At 39.5% G+C, this 22,405-nt stretch overlaps 1 protein-coding gene across 8 annotated transcripts in view; it reads left to right on the forward strand.

Annotated features, from left to right (window-relative positions):
• The window catches only part of THOC2 (THO complex subunit 2), a 129,760-nt gene that overhangs the window by 10,558 nt on the left and 96,797 nt on the right, over positions 1 to 22,405 (forward strand). For 5 of the 8 annotated variants that reach the window (XM_072816482.1, XM_072816483.1, XM_072816486.1 and 2 more), the window contains exon 1: positions 7,156 to 7,301. The exons of 2 other annotated variants lie outside the window; for them this stretch is intronic. In XM_072816482.1, coding sequence (XP_072672583.1) covers positions 7,231 to 7,301 — 71 coding nt within the window. In that variant the 5' untranslated portion in view covers positions 7,156 to 7,230. Of the gene's footprint in view, positions 1 to 3,440; positions 3,458 to 7,155; positions 7,302 to 22,405 lie in introns of those variants that run through there. One more of the 8 variants, XM_072816489.1, reaches the window with a different exon arrangement.

The following is a 22,405-nucleotide window of genomic DNA, read 5'->3' on the forward strand; positions in this document are numbered from 1 at the left end:
TGAGGATGAAGGTTTAGGTCACTCTACCAGGGAACATATCCTGTTCTACTGAGATGCTGACAGAGAGCAAGGGAAGCATGGAGTGGGTGGCAGAAAAATTGAAGCTATGATTATCAACATTGGGCCTGCTTCTAGCTACAGAAGGAGGGACTGTAGCAACTATGTTTTTAAAAAAATTAAAATATTTTATTTATTTATTTGAGAGTGGGGGGGGGTTGAGGGGGCAGAGAGGGCACACACCGGGGGAGGGGCAGGGGAAGAGGGAGAGAAAGAATCTCAAGCAATCTCTACTCCCAGCATGAAGCCTAATGCAGGGCTTGATCCCACAGCCCTGATGACCTGAGCCGAAAATTAGAGTTGGACACTTAACCAGCTGAGTCACCCAAGTGCCCCTATAGCAACTATGCTTTATGTTAGAGCCCCCATTCCCTTCTTTTTTAATTTTTATTTTTTTATTTATTTATGATAGTCACACAGAGAGAGAGAGAGAGAGAGAGAGAGAGGCAGAGACATAGGCAGAGGGAGAAGCAGGCTCCATGCACCGGGAGCCCGACGTGGGATTTGATCCCGGGTCTCCAGGATCGGGCCCTGGGCCAAAGGCAGGCGCTAAACCGCTGCGCCACCCAGGGATCCCTTTTTTTTTTTAATTTTTATTTTCCCCATTCCCTTCTACTGTATATGAAAAGCACTGGTGGTGGTGAATATTTTAGATTTCATGTGGAATTATGAATGAATTGACATCCCCCTGCAATAATACAGTAGCTGATGGCAATTTGTACATTCTGTTGGAGGGCATGGGTTTTTCATCTGGACGAAGGGCAAGAGTGGTTTGGAGGGGCAAAAGGAACAGTCAGTGCTGGGAATTCTGTTTTCCTTTTTTTTTTTTTTTTTTTTTGGTTAAAGATTTTATTTATTTATTCATGAGAGACACACAGAGAGAGAGAGGCAGAGACATAGGCAGAGGGAGAAGCAGGTTCCACGCAGGGAGCCCAATGTGGGACTCGATCCCGGTACTTCAGGATCATGCCCTGAGCCGAACGCAGATGCTCAATCGCTGAGCTACCCAAGCGTCCCGTTTTTTTTTTTTCTTTGTTCCCTTTCAAGATTCACTTTACATCCTTCTCCACTCTGCTCTGTTCCCTGACCCATATTAACTGCATTTGGCTCCCCCCCGCCCCCCCTTATGGCTTTCAGTAGCCATCAGCCAATGGGAGGTATCAGCCACAGGAGATCAGATGGTAGAAGGAGGAAAACTCAGGACATGTATTCCCCACATTCCCTCCCTGCAGGGATGTGAGTTGGCAGTGATTTCTCTACAGAAGGCCACATTTCCTGTGTAATGTTTCTTTCCTTATTATTTTATTTTTCCTTATTTCCTCAGTTTTTGGTAACCATTCCCTCTCCTTGCCTCTTCAGGCTTACAGATGGTAACGTCTTTCAGTGTTGCCAGCCCTGAGGTGCCTCACCATCCATTGCTGATTTCCCTTAATCTGGCCCACTCACATCCTTGTGCATGGTTCCTTCATTAAACCCTCTTTAGGAGAGCCTGGCTGGCTCAGTCCATGGAGCATGTGACTCTTGATATTGGGATTGTAAGTTTGAGTTCCATATTGGGTGTAGAGATTCCTTAAAAATAAAATCTGAGAGGCACCTGGGTTGCTCAGTGGTTGAATGTCTGCCTTTGGCTCAGGTCGTGATCCTGGGGTCCTGGGATCAAGTCCTGCATCAGGCTCACTGCAGGAGCCTGCTTCTCCTTCTGCCTATGTCTCTGTCTCTCTCTTTCATGAATAAATAAACAAAATCTTTTGAAAAAATCTAAACAAAAAAACCCCACCTGTCTTTAATTATCCACTTTGAGAGGTGCCTGGGTTCCTCAGCTGGTTGTGCATCTGCCTTCGGCTCAAGTCATGATCCGGGGATTGAGCCCCACGTTGGGCTCCCTGGAGCCTGCTTCTCCCTCTCCCTCTGCCTCTCCCCCCTGCTCCTGTGCAAGCATGATCTCTCTCTCAAATAAGTAAATAAAATCTTTAAAAAAATAATTATCCACTTTGTGCATGTCATCTATTTCCTGTCATGAACCCAACTGATACAATTCCTAATACTTGTTTATACATACCTTCTCCCATTTTTGTTATCAATCTTTCCACAGGTTTATCTTTTTTTTTTTTTAGGTTTCTCTGTTTTATTAGACTTTTCAACCAACCAATTTTTGGTTTTATTGATCTTTTGTATCGGATATTTTCTTTTTTATTAATATTTGTTATTTTGAAACATCCTTATTTTTGCTTTCTTTCATTTACTGTTATTGTAACTTCTTAAATTGGATGCTTAGCTTCTTAATCTCTAGCCTTCTTTAAAAATACAAAGGTTTCATGACAAATATCTTTCTAAATACCACTTTGGTGGCAACCCATAATTTTTTATTAGTTTTCTTTTTTTTTTAAGTAGGCTTTATGCCCAATATGGGACTTGAATTCATGACTCCGAGATCAAGAGTTGCTTGCTCTACCAACTGACCCATCCAGGTGCCCCTATTAGTTTTGATATGTAATATTTTGATTATTGTTCTGTTCTAAGTATTTTCTAATTTTTATTTTTTTATTTTTTTATTTTTTAAATTTTATTTATTATTTATGATAGTCACACACACAGAGAGAGAGAGAGAGAGGCAGAGACACAGGCAGAGGGAGAAGCAGGCTCCATGCACTGGGAGCCCGACGTGGGATTCGATCCCGGGTCTCCAGGATCGTGCCCTGGGCCAAAGGCAGGCGCCAAACCGCTGCGCCACCCAGGGATCCCTATTTTCTAATTTTTAGTATGACTTTTTTCTTTGATGTATGATTTCAAAGTATGTTTTGAAATTTCCAAACATAAATGTTTTCTTTATCTTCTTGTTACTAATTTCTACTTTAATTGCAGTGTGGTCAGAAAATGTGAACTGTATGAAACTGATTCTTTGAAATTTGTTGACTTTTTTTTTAACCTAGTATATGATTAACTTTCATAAATGTTCCATGTGCTGGACCACTACTGGATGACATATTGCTTTTGTATGAATTAGGAAAATGTGCTCTTTCTTCCAGATGGATATAGCACCATACCTGAGCACGTGGTTTGGCAAATCCATCCATGGGATGGATTTTGACCCCCGTTTGTACCCTTGGCTAAGTGCTTTTGATCAGTGAACAGTCTGTACATGGTGGCTTGTTCATGTGTTCTTGTAAAGAATGTTTATTTTCCAGTTGCTAGGTACAGTGTTCTTTGTGTATCTACTAGAACCAGCTTGTTCATTTGATGTTCAAATTTTCTACATCTTTACTGATTTTTTTTGTCTGCTTCATCTATGAATTTATGAGAGAGACGAATTAAAGACTCACTGTGCTGGTGGATTTGTCTTTCTCCTTGAATTTGTGTTAATTTTTGTTTCACATAGTCAAAGCAGTTGAATACATCCAAGGTTAGTATCATATTTTTTCTGTTGAATTGAAATTTTATCAATATATTGTAACCTTCTTTATTTTTTAAAAATTATTTTTAAAATATTTATTTATTTATTTATTTATTTATTTATTTATTTATTTGACAGAGCGAGAGAGAGTGAAAGACAGTGAACACGAGCTGAGGGAGTTAGAGGGAGAGGGAGAAGCTGACTTTGCTGAGCAGAGAGCCTGATGTGGGGCTTGATCCTGGGATGTGGGGCTGGATCCCAGGACCCTGGGATCATGACCTGAGCCAAAGGCAGACATTTAACCAACCCAACCACCCAGGCACCCCTAAAAGATTTTATATTTAAGTCATCTCTACACCCAACATGGGGGTTGAACTTACATCCCCAATATCAAGAGTTGCATGTGCTATCAACTGAGCTAGCCAGGCACCCCTTGTAACCTTCTTTAAATCTAGTAATTATTTTTCCCTTGAAGTTTGTTTTGTGTGATATTAATTTAGCTGTAACAGCTTAATTTTTGTTGATCATACTATTTCCTGGTGTTTTTCTTTCTATCATTTTTACTCTCAAATTTACTGTGTATGTGTGTTTTGGGGCTATCTCTTAAAAATAGCTAGACTTCTTTAAATCCAGACTGATAAATCTTTACTTTTAACTGGAGCATTTGGTTCACTTACATTTTACGCAATTATTGATATATTTAAGTTTATTTTTTATTTTATTTTTTTTTTTTTGATATATTTAAGTTTAAATCTACAATCTTCCTCTATTCTCTTTGTCCCACTTTTCCAAAAAGTTTTTCCTCCTTTCTTGCCTTTTTTGGATTGGTTGATTTTTTTTCTCTTTCTCTCTTTTAATTTCTCCCCTCTTGGTAGTTTGGAGGAGATATAATATCCTTTTATGATAGTGGTTATTCTAGAAATTTTGATATGTATATTTAACATAATTAAGTCTTTAGTTAATAGAAATCCATTACCAATAGTCAGCATTCTAGGGCACAATTCCACAAAGGATACAGTTTTTGCATTCATTCTTCGATTATTTATTTTGTCTTGTTTGGCTTGACCTTACACGACCTGAAATTAACCTATCACTCCATGCATCAGACTGTCAACATTGAACACCCAATCCTTAGCCTTCACCACAGACCTCAGTCCCTGCCTAGTCCATTGGTACCCCGGAGCCAGTGAGATCACCAGGGAACAGTACTCTCAGCGCCTGAGGTAATACCAGACTGATAGTAAGGAACAGGCAAACCAACAGCAAAGATTTAAAAGATACGATAGCTTTGCAATCTTATAGAGTGAAAAGCCAATTAGCTCTGAGGAATTCCTAAAGGAGTCATAATAACATGTAAAAATAGTTCTGCAGGCTCTGGGAGAAGGGAAAATCAAGGCTTCAAAGGACATCACTGCAGTCAGGTCATACCACAGTTGTGGCATACTGAGTAGTATGCATACTGCACATAGTTCAGTGTTTGGAAGGAGAAATCACTGTGATAAAGTGGCAAGGTAAACCACAATACAGCAGAATATTGCCATTGGCTCTCAACAGGGTTATTTGCACTGAAAGAGACATTTTACAATGTCTAGAGAGCCTTTTGTAACAACTGGTGTGTGTTGGGGGGTTATAAACTGCACACCATCCTCCCTGTCCTCTGTAAAGATCTATTTGGACTCAAATGTAAATAATGCCCACTGCTATAGGTTATCCATAAGCAGCAGGAGAGCGTTTCTTGTATCACAAAAGCCATTCTGTAATAAAGATTTCAGATGTTTTTAAGGGAGGATGATGGTGCAATGAGGATTTACTGTGCCTTTCTGTTCATTTTTGAAGAATCCATAATAATGAAAAATGAAAAAAATCAGCGAGCATATCTTTGAACCTCCTTGAAATGGCATAGGGTCTTTATGAACAGATTTCACTGAAACTAAACGGTGTGTATTTTCTAATTAGTGGCTTTAGGACTTCAAAATCAGACAGGACGTTAGGAGACTAGAAATAGCTGATGAAAAACAATCATGAACAATGTAGTATTTTCCCAGAACTTATTCTGAATACAGCCTATCCCTCCAACATCTTTTCAATGCAAATGAACCTGATCCATTTGGTGAAAACTGCCAAATTTAGAAGGTACTAGTTCTAAAGTTCATACTTTAATATATGTGTGATAAGGTTTCCTTCTTTGGTTTGCCTATGCTTTCTAAAATTTCTGCCAAACCCGTATTTTAAAAAACTTTTAAAAAAATATTTTATTTATTTATTCATGAGAGACACACACAGAGAGAGAGGCAGAGACACAGGCAGAGGGAGAAGCAGGTTCCATGCAAGGAGCCCGATGTGGGACTCGATCCTGGGCCTCCAGGATCACACTCCAGGCTGCAGGCAGCGCTAAACTGCTGCGCCACTGGGGCTGCCCTAAAAAACTTTTTTATTTTGAAAAGTTGCACAAATAGAACAGAAAGTCCCTGCATGTCCTTCACTTAGACTCCTAGCATGTTAATATTTTACATTTTCTTAATCATCCTAGGGTTTTCTTCTGAGACATTTTAGAGTAAGTTGCAACATAATGTCCTATTACCTCTCAGTACTCCAGCGAGTATTTTCTTAAACAAGGACTTTCACATTAACCATAGTACAAGTATAAAAAAAACAAGAAATTTACATTGGTAGAATATCGTTAGTCTACAGATATTCAAATTTTGTCAATTGTCCCAATAATGCCCTTAGCAAAGGAAAAATGATCTTTTTCTGGCTGGGGATCCGTTGTCCTGTCTGTTGTTTCTACTCATCCGGAGGAGTTCCTCAATATGTCTAGATTGTCTTTAGTGACTTTGATGATTTTGAAGAGTGCAAGCCAGTAATTTTGTAGACTGTCCCTCTATGGGTTTGTTTGATGTTCCCTCACGATTGAATTCAGGTTCTGCGAATTTCCGTGTCATGAATGCTACAAAATTGGTTAGTGCTTTTCTTACCACCTTATCAGGAGGCAAATGATGCCCATTCCCGGGTGTGCTGAGTTTTCATCATAATTGGGACGGTGTCCGCCATATTTTCCCACCATAGTTCCTATTTCGCCTTGGAAATAGTATTTTGTCGGGAGATACTTCGAGACTCTGTAATGTAAACAAGTTGTTTCTTATGGTAATTGCGCCCCCTAGTTTTGTCTAAGGTTACGGAGACAGAGGCTGATTACAGTAGGGTGTCAGCGCTGATGGCGGCAAGTGTTTCCAGGGGTCAGTTTCTGCTTGTATCCCTTGTATTAGCATGTCTAGCACATAGTAAATGGCTGCTTATTTTCTGATGAATTTCTTTGATCTCAGCAGTTAGTAGCGTGTATTGTAAATTGATCTTATGTTAGTTTTTCCCACAGACTGTGAGCTCCTTGAGGGTAGGCACAATGACTTAGTGCTTCTCTGTCCCCAGTGTCTAGCACACACTAGGTGCTTGAAAAATACATGTTTGAATTAGTGGCCTGGAGTAGATACTACCGAAGAGGACAAGGGCTCTGTGTCGGTCTGGGGAAGGCATTCTTCCTGTTCTAAAGGGAAGCCAGAGCAAGGGTTGTAGAGGGCGCGGTCGGCGTAGTCACGGCCAAGGACCCACGGGTCTCAGCCACCTGGTTGGAGGCCAGGCCTCGGGTTTCCGCGGGTGGGGAAGAAAGTGGGGCGGGAAACCGAAAACCGAACTCGCAGCTCCCGGCATTCCCCGTGGGCGGTGCTCCCCTTTGACCCCTCGCTCGCGTGCTACACATCCGGGCCTCTGCTACTAGTGAGGGGAAGATGGCGGCCGCAACTGTGGTGGTTCCCGTAGAGTGGATAAAGAACTGGGAGAAATCAGGGAGAGGCGAATTGTGAGTGTCCGGGCTGGAGGCGGGCGCACGGCCGGGCCGGGCCCGGGCGTCAGCCGTGCTCTCCCTTGTGGGGAGAGGTTGTGGGGGGAAGATGTGCCCCCTCCCCCATCCGGGCGGCGGGTGTGGAGGGTTGGCTAGGAGTTTCGAACTCGGGGAGGAGAGGTGCTGGTAACCGCCGCCGACCTCCTTCCTTCTCTGGCCTCTCCAAAATCCTCGTTGCCCGCCGTAGGCTGTCTTCCTTTAGTGTCTTAGCAGAACTCCCGTTTCGCCCCTGCGGGTCTACGCGCTCCCGCTCCGTCTTTTTGTCCCCCTCTTCGCTTGAGCTCACTTGGCTCCTTTCTCTTTACGGGGCCGCGCCGGGAGGGGGGGTTCGGACTTTACATCTTTGTGTCCCATTTCTTCACTCTGCACCCGTTCGACTCTGCAGTTTGGAGCCCGACGCCTCCTTTGCCCGAAGTCCGAGGAGGGCGAACCGTCCCGACTCCCTCCCCTCCTCTCCGCCCGCTGCCGCGATGCCCGGGGCGTCGCGAAGAGCCCCGGTTGGCACGTCTCGTCCTCCCGGGGAGCGGTCTTTCGGATTGTCCCGGCCTCGCGCGGCGCCGCTGGCCGTGGGAGAAGTGTAGCTGGGATTGCCGCTTTCCCACGAAGACCTACCGGCATTTCTTTGCTCCGGCTTTTCACTTTAGAGCCATTTCGGTTTTGATTCAACTTTCGTCATTAAATGTTTCTTAAACCCCATTTTGTCCTGGGACTGCAACTAATTTTGGCGACTCTCAGGGTTCTCAAGTACCTGGAATAACGCGTTCCCTTTAGTCATAAAACTTGTTTTTTTTCCCTGGTAATACAGAAAACAGTAATTTGCCATACCCGCGGTTTCCTCGCCCCAAATTTCAGTTCGCGCTCCCTCGGAAAGAAAGGAATCGTTTAAGCAGTAAAACCCCAGATTCAAAAACAAAGAATTTATTTCTAATTTCGTTCTCTGAATCGCTTTATTAACCAAAGCTCAACGCTGTATGAGCTAACTCTCGTTAGCCATTTTTGCGGTCGGCCGCCCCCTCCCCCCATAGTTTACGGTTGCTCGCGCGAAAGATAACGAATCTTTGGAACTTCGTTACTTCGAACGAAACCCGGGGAATGCGTTGCCCGATCTTGCGCGTGTGATATTGCCAGCTTGTATGGACTCCTCCTTCTCCCCTCCCGCGCCCTCCCTCCCCCCGGCTCCACGCGCACTCGCACTCGCGCTGCTTTACCAAGTCTTAACTGTGTGAGCTCTAGAATTGTATTTCCTGGATAAGCGGCGGTCTTAGCCACTTAACTAGCTGAGTGACCTTGGGTAAGTTCCTTAACCACTTTGACCGTTTCCCCTTGAGTAAATTGGGATTAATAAGTACTCTATTCAAAGGATTGTTGTGAAGACTAAATAATACCTGTAAAGCACTTGGCTTATAGTAAGTGCTCAAGTGATAGCTATTAAAAGTAATATTATTATTCCAATCTTTAGATATTTAAACTTCTCTGGACAGCTCTTGCTCTTAAAGTCTGTACCACTCAGGTTAGCAATTAATTGGTCTTTGACTTACTGCTGCATACTCTTGTACTCTAACGAATTGAGAGACCCTTGAAGAGTGGGGACTATGTTTCATATTTAGTTTGGTCGCCCCTCCCACGCCGTCCCCCCACTGCAGGCCCCAGCTCCCGCCTCACTCCCCCTCGCCTTTCTAGCATATGCTTGGAGTGAGAGCTTTTTGGTTTATTAAATGAGATGTCTATTTGATAAACATTCATTTTTAACTGTTAGGAACATTTTCCAGATCCTTGTACATGCCATTTAACAAATTAAGCTATTAAGTTCCTTGTGTGCAGGGAAGGCAGAAGGGGAGGTTACCTAAACCATCGTTTTCATCTATATTAGATTAGGATAACCTCCCCAAACTGATAAATCAGTTCAGTATTTTGTTTACTTATTTAGGGCCTGTCATCTTCATAGATTGCTCAGCTTCCTTGTTACATCTGTTTTTGACAGTTTTATTATTGCTTTTACCTTAGAATGAGTGGTATTAGGGCTAGGAGGTGAAAATCTGAATTCTGATTGGCTTCTTGGCAGTGGTTGGAGAAAAATAGTGATGTAGGAGGTTGAAATACGTTGTCAAAATGAGATTTTGGATACACTGTGTGTATATTTGCATAATCCATGCTATGTGTATTGTTCCTGAAGAGCTTTTTCAAAACTGTTAGGGCTTATTTGTATGTAGTTACTCCATGACGTGAGGAATGTTGTTTGAATTATAGTAGATCCAAATCAGTGTAGTTTTATAATTGTATTCTGTTATATGAAGAGAGCATAAGGTGGTCAGTTGTATGACATAATCGGATATTTTAAATAGACAAACACATCATCATCCAGTACTTAGGCTTCATTTATTTGACTCCTTTCCCCTCTTTGAAAACTTGGTTGCATGTAGTCTAACTTCAGAGTTCTTGTATCTAGCATTTCATTTTATTAGAATGAATGGGGTTGTAAATATATTACCCAAAATCTTTTCCTTTGTCTGAAAACAGAGCTTCTTAAATATAAACTAGCAACTAGAAATGTTAAAAAATGAAGTTAATGTGCCAACAGATAATTAGCAAATCCATTTATAGATTTGGCTTTTAGAATAGGACCAATATTGTAAAATACACAAGAAAGGTGAACATTCCAAAGAATTAGAGTACAGAGAACTCTCAATGGTTTCACTTGCAGACATATTCCCTGAATATTAATTTAAAACAAATCAAGGCACCTGGGTGGCTCAGTGGTTGAGTGTTTGCCTTTGGCTGGGGTTGTGACGCTGGGGTCCTGAGATCGAGTCCTGCATGGGGCTCCTTCAGCCTATTGCTCTGCCTCTCTCTCTGTCTCATGAATAAATAAATTAAAATCTTAAAAAAAAATAAATGCAAACATTTGAATTCTGCCACATATGAAGGATACGGATTTAATCACTTTAATTTTGGAAATAGAGTTTTAGTTTCTTGACAACTTCATTCTAGCATAGGACTTGCTATGATTATACTAATAAACTTGCATGTACTGGTAGATACAGTGGTGAAGTTTGTTTTTAGTAAAATTGTTAACACGGGGAACTCAGCATTTCTTTGTGTCACAAGCAACCTTAATGGATTTATGTTCCACGGTGTTAATCTGAAGATGTTAGCCTCATGTCCATACCTGGTCTAATTTTGAGATATTTTATTATATATTATCTATTTGTTAGAAGAACTTAATTATTTTAGTTTTTAAAAATTTACATATCAATTTGAAATTTTTGTTAGGTCTTATTTTTGGTAGTTAAACTTTTAAAATTTAATTGGCAGAGTTTTGGTTGCCATTCTTTTTCTTCTTCTGCTACTAAATTATTTTACATGTTACAGAACTTATCTAAGTGCATTTGGATGTTCATTAAATGTCTGACCTGAATTTTTGGAGGGAGGCAGGAGGAGGGAGTTTATGGCAAATAATCATTCAAAGAGATTTGTCTTGGTTGTTGAGTCTTTTTTTTTCTTCAAAAGATACTTTAAATTCAGCTGCTTCATATTTTAGTTTTCATTGGCATTTATTTTCTCATTTTGACCTGTATTCACCAGGTAAGAATAAGTCTTGGTCCATTTTCCTGGTAAGAGGTGTGTTTTTCAAAAAAATGTAGCAGTATCAGGAGATTTTCTAGGCTTTTGCTTTCTTTGTTAGAAAAATTATTCTCCAATGCTTAAATATTAAGGTAGAGAGAATGCTCTTAATGTACTTCTATGCAGGAACCTTTGCTTTTTAAACATTTCCTGTTCCCTTTCCTCCGCATAAGTGAATATTTTCATTTTCATAAATGCATGTTTCAAGATAAAACTGCATGTCAAATATCTCATTTTTGTGTCATATTTCTGTTCTGATAATGATAGTAGAGGCAGTACTTCGCTTCACCAAATTTAGCCTTTTTTGTTGTTTTGCTTTGAAGACTTAATTGAAGCACAGATTGACATCAGCGTTTTATGTGTGAAGCCAACTTTGAGATGTTGGCCATAATCAAATAGCTCAGGCTTGTGGTGTGCTTCCTTTTTTTACTGGAAAATGGGTTCAAGTAAGGTGGAAAGCTAATTACTCCAGAAGTATTCACAAAATATGTGGGGCCTTGGAAGAATTTTAAGACATTCAGTTTAATTTCACAGATCTTTGACAGAATGTAGATTCTGTCTTTGTTTTCAGGGATCTGAGACAGCATCTCCACAATAGCACCATATTGTTTTAAAAGTGGAAAAACTGGCAAACTCAATTATTTGAAGATTATGAGAGGAATAAAATAATATAGACTAAGGCATAATATTTGATTATTTTTAAGCCACATTGAAATGAGCAACTGTTGGAGGTAGTTTTGTTTTTTTCTTCCTTTATAATTTAGGGTAGAGTACTAAAACTGTTTAACAGGTGTGGTAAGACATGCAGCATTCAGAACCAGAATTTTTTAAGGATACTTTATGTTCTTCTTTTAGTGAATTACCTAGGGAGAAGAGCATGGACTGATTGGGGGAACATTCTTAGCAATTGGTTTAGTTTCCTCCTACCATCCTACCACTAAGGACGAACTTTTATACTAGGGAAATAAAAGTATCTTATGCAAGTGAATTGCCTTATCATAATAACCATCAGTGATTCCTTACACAATTTGAGCAAATCTTTGAGATGCTAATTGATACTTCGTGATGACATTATTACTTGCATTTTAACGAATATGTTTGTGGCCTTGTGACTGACTGACAAGATGGAATTATGTTTTAATTATTTCTTAAAATTATGTAACAATGGCCGTACCTTTAGATGAGGTGGGATGAGGTAGGAACACTGACATTCCCTCTTCCCTACTGGAAGGATTATTGTGAAAGACATGCTTTAAGCTTATTAGCACAAATAGAAAATGAAGCTATTTAAAATGTAAATAAGCAAATACATTCACCATAAGAAGGAATATTTGACCTTGCTTTTTAGTAGCTGGGATACAAAGGGAAAGGTGAGTTACTTGATTCCATTCCATTCTGTCAAAAACCAGTGTTTCCTACTACTACTGTCTACAGGGAATTGAACCTTTGGGGGCAGTGAGAACCACAAGGAATTGTTTTATTTATAGCAAATATTGAAGTGATCTTGATATACTTTCTCATATATTTCCTCTTAACAAAAAGGAGCTGGATGTAGACATTTTTAGATTACATTTTCTGATGCTAGTCTGAATCAGATATTTCTGTGTTGCTTGTTGGAAGGAAGATTGATTTTGTTTTATATTTCAGATAAGCTTGTGGTAGGTTTAACATTTTGAGAAATTAAAAGCTTAACCACTGTTCTCAATGCATTGGAAGATCTGTCTAGTTCTTCAGGGAAGTAGTTGAAAGTTCTGGGGTCAAACTTAAATCGGTTTATTTCACCATTTATAATGTGCTCTGAACATTTTTCTTTTTTTTTAAATAGAAGTTGGTTAAAAACTAATAACTAAATGAGATTTTCAAACTATGCAGATTTAATTAGTCTCCTTTGACAAGACTTTTTTATTCTTTGATTTTGAAGATAATTTTGTGAGACTCACAAGTGAATTGTTGACCAGAAAAAGTTTACTTGGGGATCCCTGGGTGGCTCAGTGGTTTAGCGCCTGCCTTCGGCCCAGGGCGTGATCCTGGAGTCCCGGGATCGAGTCCCACATCAGGCTCCTGGCATGGAGCCTGCTTCTCCCTCTGCCTGTGTCTCTGCCTCTCTCTCTCTCTCTCTCTCTGTGTCTCATGAATAAATAAATAAAATCTTTAAAACAAAAGTTTACTTTATTGACTTTAAAAAACCTTACTCTGCTCATCAGATGATGGGGTATTGAAATAATCAGAAGACAGAATGGCCAGCTGCAACAGCATAGATAATCTGCAAAGTAGATAATCTCTCTGTGGGTGATTTATGTGGCATATTTCAACTTTAGGTGTGATATAGAAACATACTCTATTAGTCTAATAAGTTATTTTATGGACTTATGGGAAAAAGATTGCTAGACATAAAAGTAAAGAAAATATGCATTAATTTTTTGTTAGAGCCTTGTGCAGCTTGTAATAGGAATATTTCTTTTTGTAAGTTGTGCAATTAAATATAGAAAAGTGCATAAAACATAAACGTAGAGTTTAAAGAATTAGTGTAAGATGCACGCCTGTGTAACTCACACCCAGGTCAAGACAACTGCCCTTCCAGATTTCTCATTTTTTACCTCTCCATGGTAACCATTATCCTGACATTTATGGCTTTCTCTTCCTTGTTTTTATTTGCAGTTTTATTACCCTATAAGCTTAAGTTTGTTCTTGAATTTCCTATAAATGGAATCATAGGGAATGTATTCTGTGTATCTGGCTGCTTTTGCTCAACATTATATTTTTAAGATCCATCGATAATTTTGGAAGTATTAGCCATAGTTATAGGATGCTTCATTCCATAACTGTACCATAATTTATCTCTTATGCTATTGATTAACAGTTTTACTGTTTTGAATTTTCAGCTATTACCAACAGCGCCAATAGAAACATTCTTAAACGAATATCTTGGTGTACACAAGCACGTGTTTTTGTGGTATATATAAGTGTAAGAAATCACTGGGTTCTAGATTGTGACTAACTTTAGCTCTCCTTTCAACTGTGAAAACTAGGGCAGCTCGGGTGGCTTAGCGGTTTAGCGCCGCCTTCAGCCCCGGGGCGTGATCCTGGAGACCCACGTTGGGCTCCCTGCATGGAGCCTGCTTCTCCCTCTGCCTGTGTCTCTGCCTCTCCCTCCTCTCTGTGTATTCTCATGAATAAATAAAATCTTAAAAACTGTGAAACTATTTCAAAATACATTCCCAACAACACTTGTGTGAGAGTTCACCTTGCTTCACATCCTCACTGTTAATATTTTCAGACTTTAAATTTTTTGTCAATATGGTATGTATGTAATGATGTTTTATTGGGGCATTTATTTTTTCTTTTTCAAAAATTTATTTAAATTCAATTAATTAACATATAATGTATTACTGGTTTCAGAGGTAGAGGTCAGTGATTTATCAGTCTTATATAATACCCAGTGCTCATTACATCACATGCCCTCCTTTTTTTTTTTCTCATCACATGCCCTCCTTAATGTTCATCACCCAGTTACCTTGTCCTCACCCCCCTGCCCCTCCAGCGACCCTCAGTCTGTTTCCTATGATTTTAAAAATGGAATTCCTGTTGCAGGGGCTTATGTTTTCATGGGCATCTTTTTATGTGTTTTTGGCCATTTGAAATTTTGATTTCTTGTGAAAGGCCTCTTTATATTTTTTCTCCCATTTTTCTATTGGATTGTTAGCATTTCTTTCATTGACTTGTAGGAGTTCTTTATATAGCCTGTATTTGTGTCCTTTGTGCATTATACTGTATATGTGGCAGATATCTTTTGTTACTATTTGGTTTGTATTTCCGCTCTTAAAATGATGATTTTGGATGAACAGAAGTTATTTATTTTAATGTCATTTATTTTATTATTTTTAAAAGATTTTATTCATTAGAGAGAGAGAGACATAGAGACAGAGAGAAGCAGGCTCCATGCAGGGAGCCTGATTTGGGGCTCAACTGCTGAGCCACCCAGGCGTCCCTTAATGTCATTTTTGATCCTTTGCTCTATGATTAGTAGTTTTTTTTATTTTATTTTATTTTATTTTTTTTATTTATTTATCTTTAATATTTTTTCTTTATTTATTTATGATAGTCACAGAGAGAGAGAGAGAGAGAGAGAGAGAGGCAGAGACATAGGCAGAGGGAGAAGCAGGCTCCATGCACCGGGAGCCCGACGTGGGATTCGATCCCGGCTCTCCAGGATCAGGCCCTGGGCCAAAGGCAGGCGCCAAACCGCTGCGCCACCCAGGGATCCCAGTTTTTTTTATTTTAAAAGATTTTATTTATTCATGAGAGACACAGAGTGAGAGGCAGAGAGAGAAGCAGGCTCCATGCAGGGAGCCCGACGTGGGACTCAATCCCGGGTCTCCAGGATTACAACCTGGGCCGAAGGCAGTGCTAAACCATTGAGCCACTCGGGCTGCCCTGATTAGTAGTTTTTTTGTGCTTAAGCAATCTTTCCCCATTCCAAGGCAAATGCACTTATTCTCCTATGATTTTCTGGAAACATTATTTTAAAAATATTTTACTTATTTGTTTATTTATTTATTTGACACAGCGTGTGTGTGCGGGCTCTGATGAGTGAGCACAAGCAAGGGGAGTGGCAGGCAGAGGGAGAGGGAGAAGAGCAGGCTCCCTGTTGAGCAGAGAGCCCAATGTGAGGTTCAGTCCCAGGATCCTGGGATCATGACCTGAGCCAGAGGCAGCACTTAACAGGCTGGGCCATCCAGGCGCCCCTGGAAACATCTTATTTTGCTTTTAATTTTTTAAGCCTTACCTGAATGGAGTTGATTTTTGTGTGTGCATAAAATAGAGTTTTATAGAAGTAGAATTTGCAATATATTGTTGTTGATGATGTAAATGAAGAAAATCTAGCCTCACACAGGTAAATAGTTAGCAAAAGGAGAATTTTAATAGTCTTTTCAGATAATTGAAGATAGTATTCTTTGATTATCATGACAAAATTTGTGAAGTGGTAGTTTTTATTTTGGAAGATTTTATTTATTCATGAGAGAGAGAGAGAGAGAGAGAGAGAGAGAGAGGCAGAGACACACAGGCAGAGGAAGAAGCAGGCTCCATGCAGGAAGCCTGATGTGGAACTCAATCCTGGGACTCTGGGATCACACCATGAGCCAAAGGCAGACGCTCAACCCCTGAACTACCCAGGCATCCCATGAAGTGTTAGTATCTTAGTGATTTGTTGCAATGTCAAATCCAAAACAACATCAGTGAACTTTCTGTACTTTTTAAATTAAAATGCATTTGCCTTTTACTTGGGATCTTTTACCCATGCATTATTTTGCAGTATCATGCATTGGTCAATTGGAAAATACTGGTTCACTGAATGATGCACCTTTTCAAAGTATTGACACAATACATTGTGTTAAATAAAAGTCCCCCACCCCCACATTCTTTAATATCATCACTGAACTAATCCGGAAAGTTTTTGAGAATTGGGAACTAGTCAAGTCCAAGGTGGTAGCTATAAGTTTTTCAATACTTGAATTTTTGCTTGAAACCTTATATTTTATCATTGGCAGCAAATACTCTCAGTTGTTTTCCTTGAAGTGACTGGCTCAGTTGGTTCATTTTTGAGAAAATGCCTGCCAAAAACCCAAGTCTGAATAACCATTATCAGTTCTTTCAAGTAAAAATGGCATTCTATGTAAAAGCAGCTAACTCAACTCACAATTTAAACAATTGCTTAAGTGATTTTCTGGAGACAACCATAGTATTTTAGTGTGTGGCAGAAATGCTTTATGTGTACTTTCCATTTTGTCACATAGAATATTAAAATACATGTTCTTAAAAAGACGTGTTGTCAGGGCTCAGGATTTAATTAAATATTTTTCACTACTTCAAGCACATTTTTTCATTGTAGGTAAAAGCACATAACGAGATTAGCCTTAATGAATTTTTAAGTGAATGGTACTGTGTTAAAGATAAGCACAATGTTGTACAGTAGATCTCTGGATGTTTTTCATCTTGTGTAACTGATGTTTTGTACCCGTTGAATAGCTACTCCCCATTTCTCTTTCCCTCTAGTCCCTGGCAACCACTGAAATTAAACTTTTTGCTTCTATGAGTTTGACTCTCTTAGATATATTTCAATATAAGCAGAATCGTGCAGTATTTATGCTTCTGTGACTGACATTTCACTTTACATACTGTCCTCAAGGCTTATCTATGTTGTGGTATATGACAGGAGTTCCTTATAGCTGAATAATAGTCAATTTTATGTATATGCCACATTTTCTTTATACATTCATCTGTTGATGTATATTTAGATTGTTTCTACCTTTTGGCTATGTGGATAATGCTGCAGTGAACATGGGAAAGCAAATACTTTTTGAAATCCTGATATCACCTCTTGTGAATAAATACTCAGTGGGATTGCTGGATTGTAGTTCTATTTTTAACTTTTTGAGGAACTTCCAAACTGTTTCTCACAGGTGCTGCACCACTTTACATTCCCACCAACAATTCACAAGGGTTCTGGTTTCTCCACATCCTCCTCAACACTTGTTATTTTCTGTTTTTTTTTTTAAAGATTTTATTTATTCATGAGAGACAGAGAGAGGCAGAGACACAGGCAGAGGGAGAAGCAGGCTCCATGCAGGGAGCCCCACATGGGACTCTATCCCAGGTCTCCAGGATCCCACCCTGGGCTGAAGGCGGTGCTAAACCCGCTGAGCCACTGGGGCTGCCCTTTTTTTTTTTTTTTTTTTTAAAGAAATTTTTTACAGCAGTTTTAAGTTCACAGAATAATTGAGAGAAAGGTACAGAGATTTCCCATTGCGCCTACACATGCATAGCCATCTCCCTTATTTTCAACATTCCCCACCACAGTGGTACCTTTGTTACCATTGATGAATCTATATTGACACATCACAGTCACCCAGAATTCATAGTTTACCTTTGACTTCACTCTTGGTGTTGTATATTCTATGGGTTTGTATAAATGTGTACTGATATGTATCCTCCATTTTGGTATCAGAGTATTTCCCCTGCCCTAAGTATCCTCTCTGTGTTCTGTTTGTTCATCTCTCTGGCTACTCCCAACCCCTGGCAACCACTGATCTTTTTACTCCCCATAGTTTTGCCTTTTCCAAAATGTCATATAGTTGGAAATACACATTATATAGCCTTTTCAGATTGGTTTCTTTCGCTTAGTAATTTGCATTTAAGGTTTCCTCATGCCTTTTCCTGGCTTGATAGCTAATATCTGTTCAGAACTGAATAATTCCATAGTGTGGATGTACCAGTTTATCCATTCACCTACTGAAGGACATCTTGGTTGCTTCCGGGTTTTGGCAGTTATGAATAAAGCTGCTGTAAACATCTATGCGTAGGTTTTTGTGTGGACATTTCTCACTTCTTTTGGGTAAATAACAAGGAGTGAGATTACTGGATCATAAGGTAAGAGTATGTTTAGTTTTATAAGAAACCGTCAAGCTATTCTAATGTGGCTGTACCACTTTTCATTTCCACCAGTAATGATTGAGAGTTCCTGTTGTGCCACATCCTTAATAGCATTTGGTGTTGGCAGTGTTCCAGATTTTGGCTATTCTAATAGGTGTGTAGTGGTATTTCATTGTTTTAATTTGCATTTTCCTAATGACATGATGTAGGGCATCTTTTCATATGCTTATTTTGACATCTGTATATCTTTGGTGTGAGGTCTTTTGCCCATTTTTAAATTGAGTTTTTTTATTGAATTGTAAGTTCTTTGTATATTTTGGATAACTCCTTTTATCAAGTGTTGTTTCTATTTTTGTTTTTTTGATAATGGCCATCCTTACAAGTGTGAAGGCGATATCTGTGGTTTTGATTTGCATTTCTCTGGTAAGTGATGTTGAACATCTTTTCATATAACTTTTGGCCATTTGTATGTCTGCTTTGGAGAAATGTGTTCAAGTTCTTTGCCCATTTTTTAATTGGCTGGATTTTTTGCTATTGAATTATAGGTGTTCCTTATATATTTTGGATATTAACCCCTTATCAGATACATGGTTTGCAGATATTTTCTTCCATTCCGTAGGTTGCCTTTTCATTCTGCTCATTGTTTCCTTTGCTGCATACACAATTTTTTGATTGATGTCCTACTTGTCTATTTGTTTTTGTTGTTCTATCCAAGGAGTCATTGCCAAGACCAATGTCGTATAGCTTTTCCTAGGGATTTCGCAGTTTTGGATCTTAAATTTATTATTTAATCCATTTTGAGTTGGTTTTTGTATGATGTAAGATAAGTGTCCAATTTCATTTTTTGCATGTGATTATAAATGCTGTTGAACCTCTTTGTGAATTTTTAGGTTCAGTTACTACATTCTTTTTTTTTAAAGTAGGCTCCATGCCCAGTAAGGGGCTCAAACTCACAACTCTGAGATCAAGAGTTGTGTGCTTTACTGTGACTGAGCCAGCCAGGGGCCCCAGTTACTACATTCTTTAGTTCCAAAATTTGTTTGGTTCTTTTTAAATATTTTCTATCCTTTTGTTGAAAATCTTTTATTCATGCATCATTTTCCTGAGCTCATTGAGCAACTTTATGGTGGTTATTTTATGATTTTGAAGATTTTTATTTATTCATGAGAGGCATAGAGAGTGAAAGGCAGAGACATAGGCAGAGAGAGAAGCAGGCTCCCTGCAGGGAGCCCGATGTGGGACTTGGCCCTGGTACTCCAGGATCATGCCCTGAGCTGAAGGCAGATGCTTGACCATTGAGCCACCCAGGCGTTACTATGGTGGTTATTTTAAATTGTCAGGTAACTCATATACCTCTAATTCTTTAGGGTCAGTTTTTGGAGACTTGCTTTATTCCTTTTATTGGGCCATCTTCCTTGTTTCTTTATGTTCTTTTTAATTTTGTGTTCGTATGATTGTATTTGAAAAAACACTCCTATCTTCCAGTCTTTATGGACTGGCTTAGTAATGTACAGCCTTACATTACTAGTCAGCCTGGCTATGGATTCTGGGGGCTTTAGAAACCTTTTCTCTGGATGTGTCTTTTGGACTTTCATGTGTAGATTCTAAATTAAAGGAATTTTTCAGTTTCTTTTTTTCAGAAGCTTGTACTCTTTTGTATCCTTTGGTGTCCATCTGTTGTACTGTGGGTCCTATGAAGTAGCAACATACCACTCAGCTCTTTTTTGTTTTTGGTGGCCCCTAGGCAGCTAGAGGAGGCTGGGTGCTGTCACGGCCCTAGGTCAGGCTAAACAGAAACTGTTCCTTCAGGCAGTATCCCCAAAAGCTGGAATGTTGGATACTCTTTCTCCCCTGAGGGAGAGGCTGTTGAGGTGTATTGATTTCTGTTTGCTGTAGTATGGATTCTCTGAATCCACGTCTTGCCACCCAGATATTTTTTGTCGTTGTTAGCAGGCCTCAGGCACCAAGGGTATACAGAGCCCTGTCTGTGCTCCAAGATGTTCAGGAAAGAAACCAGCCCCTCAGACAGGCCATACCCCAAGTCAGAATGTTAGATGTAAAGTCCAGTCTTCTCTTTCAATCCTCAGGGAGAATTTGGGGGCTGGGAGTTTTTTTTCTAGTTGTGTGGTATTGTGCCAGGAGGAGGGACTGTGGTAAAAGGGTGGCATGAATTTTCCTGCTTGATGCAGTTAGTTTAGGCTTACATGGGGTGCAGGAGCCTCTTAACTGGTTTCTTAATATCTCATAAAGGGAATTGGTATGTGTATTGTTGATGAGTTGATGTTTCATTGGGAGGAAGGAAAACCTGGGGCTTCCTGTTCTGCCATCTTGTTGATGCCACTTCCATCAAGTACCTTCTTAAGTGAAACTGGCTTGTTTTATGAATGATCATGAAAAGGTAGCTTGGTAACATCTTACATGGGACTGGCTTTATTCTTTTCTTTGATTTTTTTTTTTTTAAAGATTTATTTGAGAGAGTGTGTGGGCCCTCACGTGCAAGTGAAGGGAGGGGCAGAGAGGGAGAATCCCAAGCCGATGCTTCACCCACCAGGGAGTCCAATGTGGAGCTCCATCTCAGGACCTATGAGATCATGATCTGAGCCAAAATTGAGTCAGATGCTCAACCAACTGAGCTACCCAGGCGTCGCTCTTTCTTTTGATTTCTTGATCATGAAGAATCAATGAAGCAGTTTGGTGCAAATGCCTTGATACGTGCTAAGGTGCCAGCAGTCTTTTTCCTTCCTTTTCTTTTGAACTGTTAGTTCAGGGGCACCTGAGTGGCTCAGTTGGTTAAGTGTTGGACTCTTTGGCTCAGACCATGATCTCAGGGTTGTTAGATCCAGCCCTGTGTTGGGCTTTGTGCTGGGCATGGAGCCTGCTTAAGATTCTTTCTCTCCTTCTCCCTCTGCCTCTCTTCCCTCTGAGAAAAAAAATAAATGAACTGTTAGTGTAAATGTTAATACTGCAAAAAAGGGAAATGAAGTCTTTGTATTATTATGAATACTGTTTTGATCTTGCAGAACTCTGGAAAGTGTCTTGGGGTCAGTTTTGTGAACCACACTATTGGAACTGCTACTTTACCAAATTATAATGGTTCCTTCTATTCCTGTTTTTAAGTCTTTTTAAAAAAATAGTGAATGGATGTTGAATTTTGTCAAATGTCTTTTATGTATCTGTTGAACTCGTGATTTTTTAAAAGTCAGTTTAATGTGAATTAATTTGAATCAACTTTGTGTGTTTGGGATAAACCCACATCAGTTTTTTTTTAAGATTTATTTATTTATTCATGAAAGACACAGAAAGAGAGAGAGGCAGACACAGACAGAGGGAGAAGCAGGCTCCTCACAGGGAGTCTGATGCAGGACTCGATCCCAGATCCCGAGATCGTGCCCTGAGCCGAAGGTAGACGCTCAACCGCTGAGCCACCCATACGTCCCAAACCCACATTAGTCCTGATGTATTTCAGTATTTTTCCATTTATCTGTATATTTAATACTGTACATGTTTAAATACAAGACACTATTATTATTATCAGTTAATATTCATTTAGAATTACCCATGTACTTGCTACTTTTTCCTCATTTCTTGCTGCAACTCTTTCTGTAATAATTTTTATCCTACCTAGAAAACGTCCTTAAGTGTTTATTTTAGTGTGTGAATCAGTTATTGTTTGTCTGAGCTCCAGTCCTTATTTTGCCTTTTCTTGCAACTAAATATTTTGGGTATAAAATTAGGTGGGCAAATACTTTGTTTTAGCATTTTGGATGTATCTTTCAGCATTCAGAGTTCTTGTCTAGAAGTCCTTAAGATACAGTCTTTTTTTTCCTTTAGGTGCTTAACTGATTTTGTCCTTGGTTTTCTCTAGCTTAATTATGATGTGCCGAGTTGTGGATTTCACTTCAGTTCTAGAAAACTGAATTCTTGGCTATTATTGCTTTAAATACTGATTTTGCCGTCTTCTCTCTCTTTTTTTTTTTAAAGATTTTATTTATTTGAGAGATGGGGGAGAG

The sequence above is a fragment of the Canis lupus genome, chromosome X (assembly GCF_048164855.1).
Source record: "Canis lupus baileyi chromosome X, mCanLup2.hap1, whole genome shotgun sequence".
Classification (NCBI taxonomy): domain Eukaryota; kingdom Metazoa; phylum Chordata; class Mammalia; order Carnivora; family Canidae; genus Canis; species Canis lupus.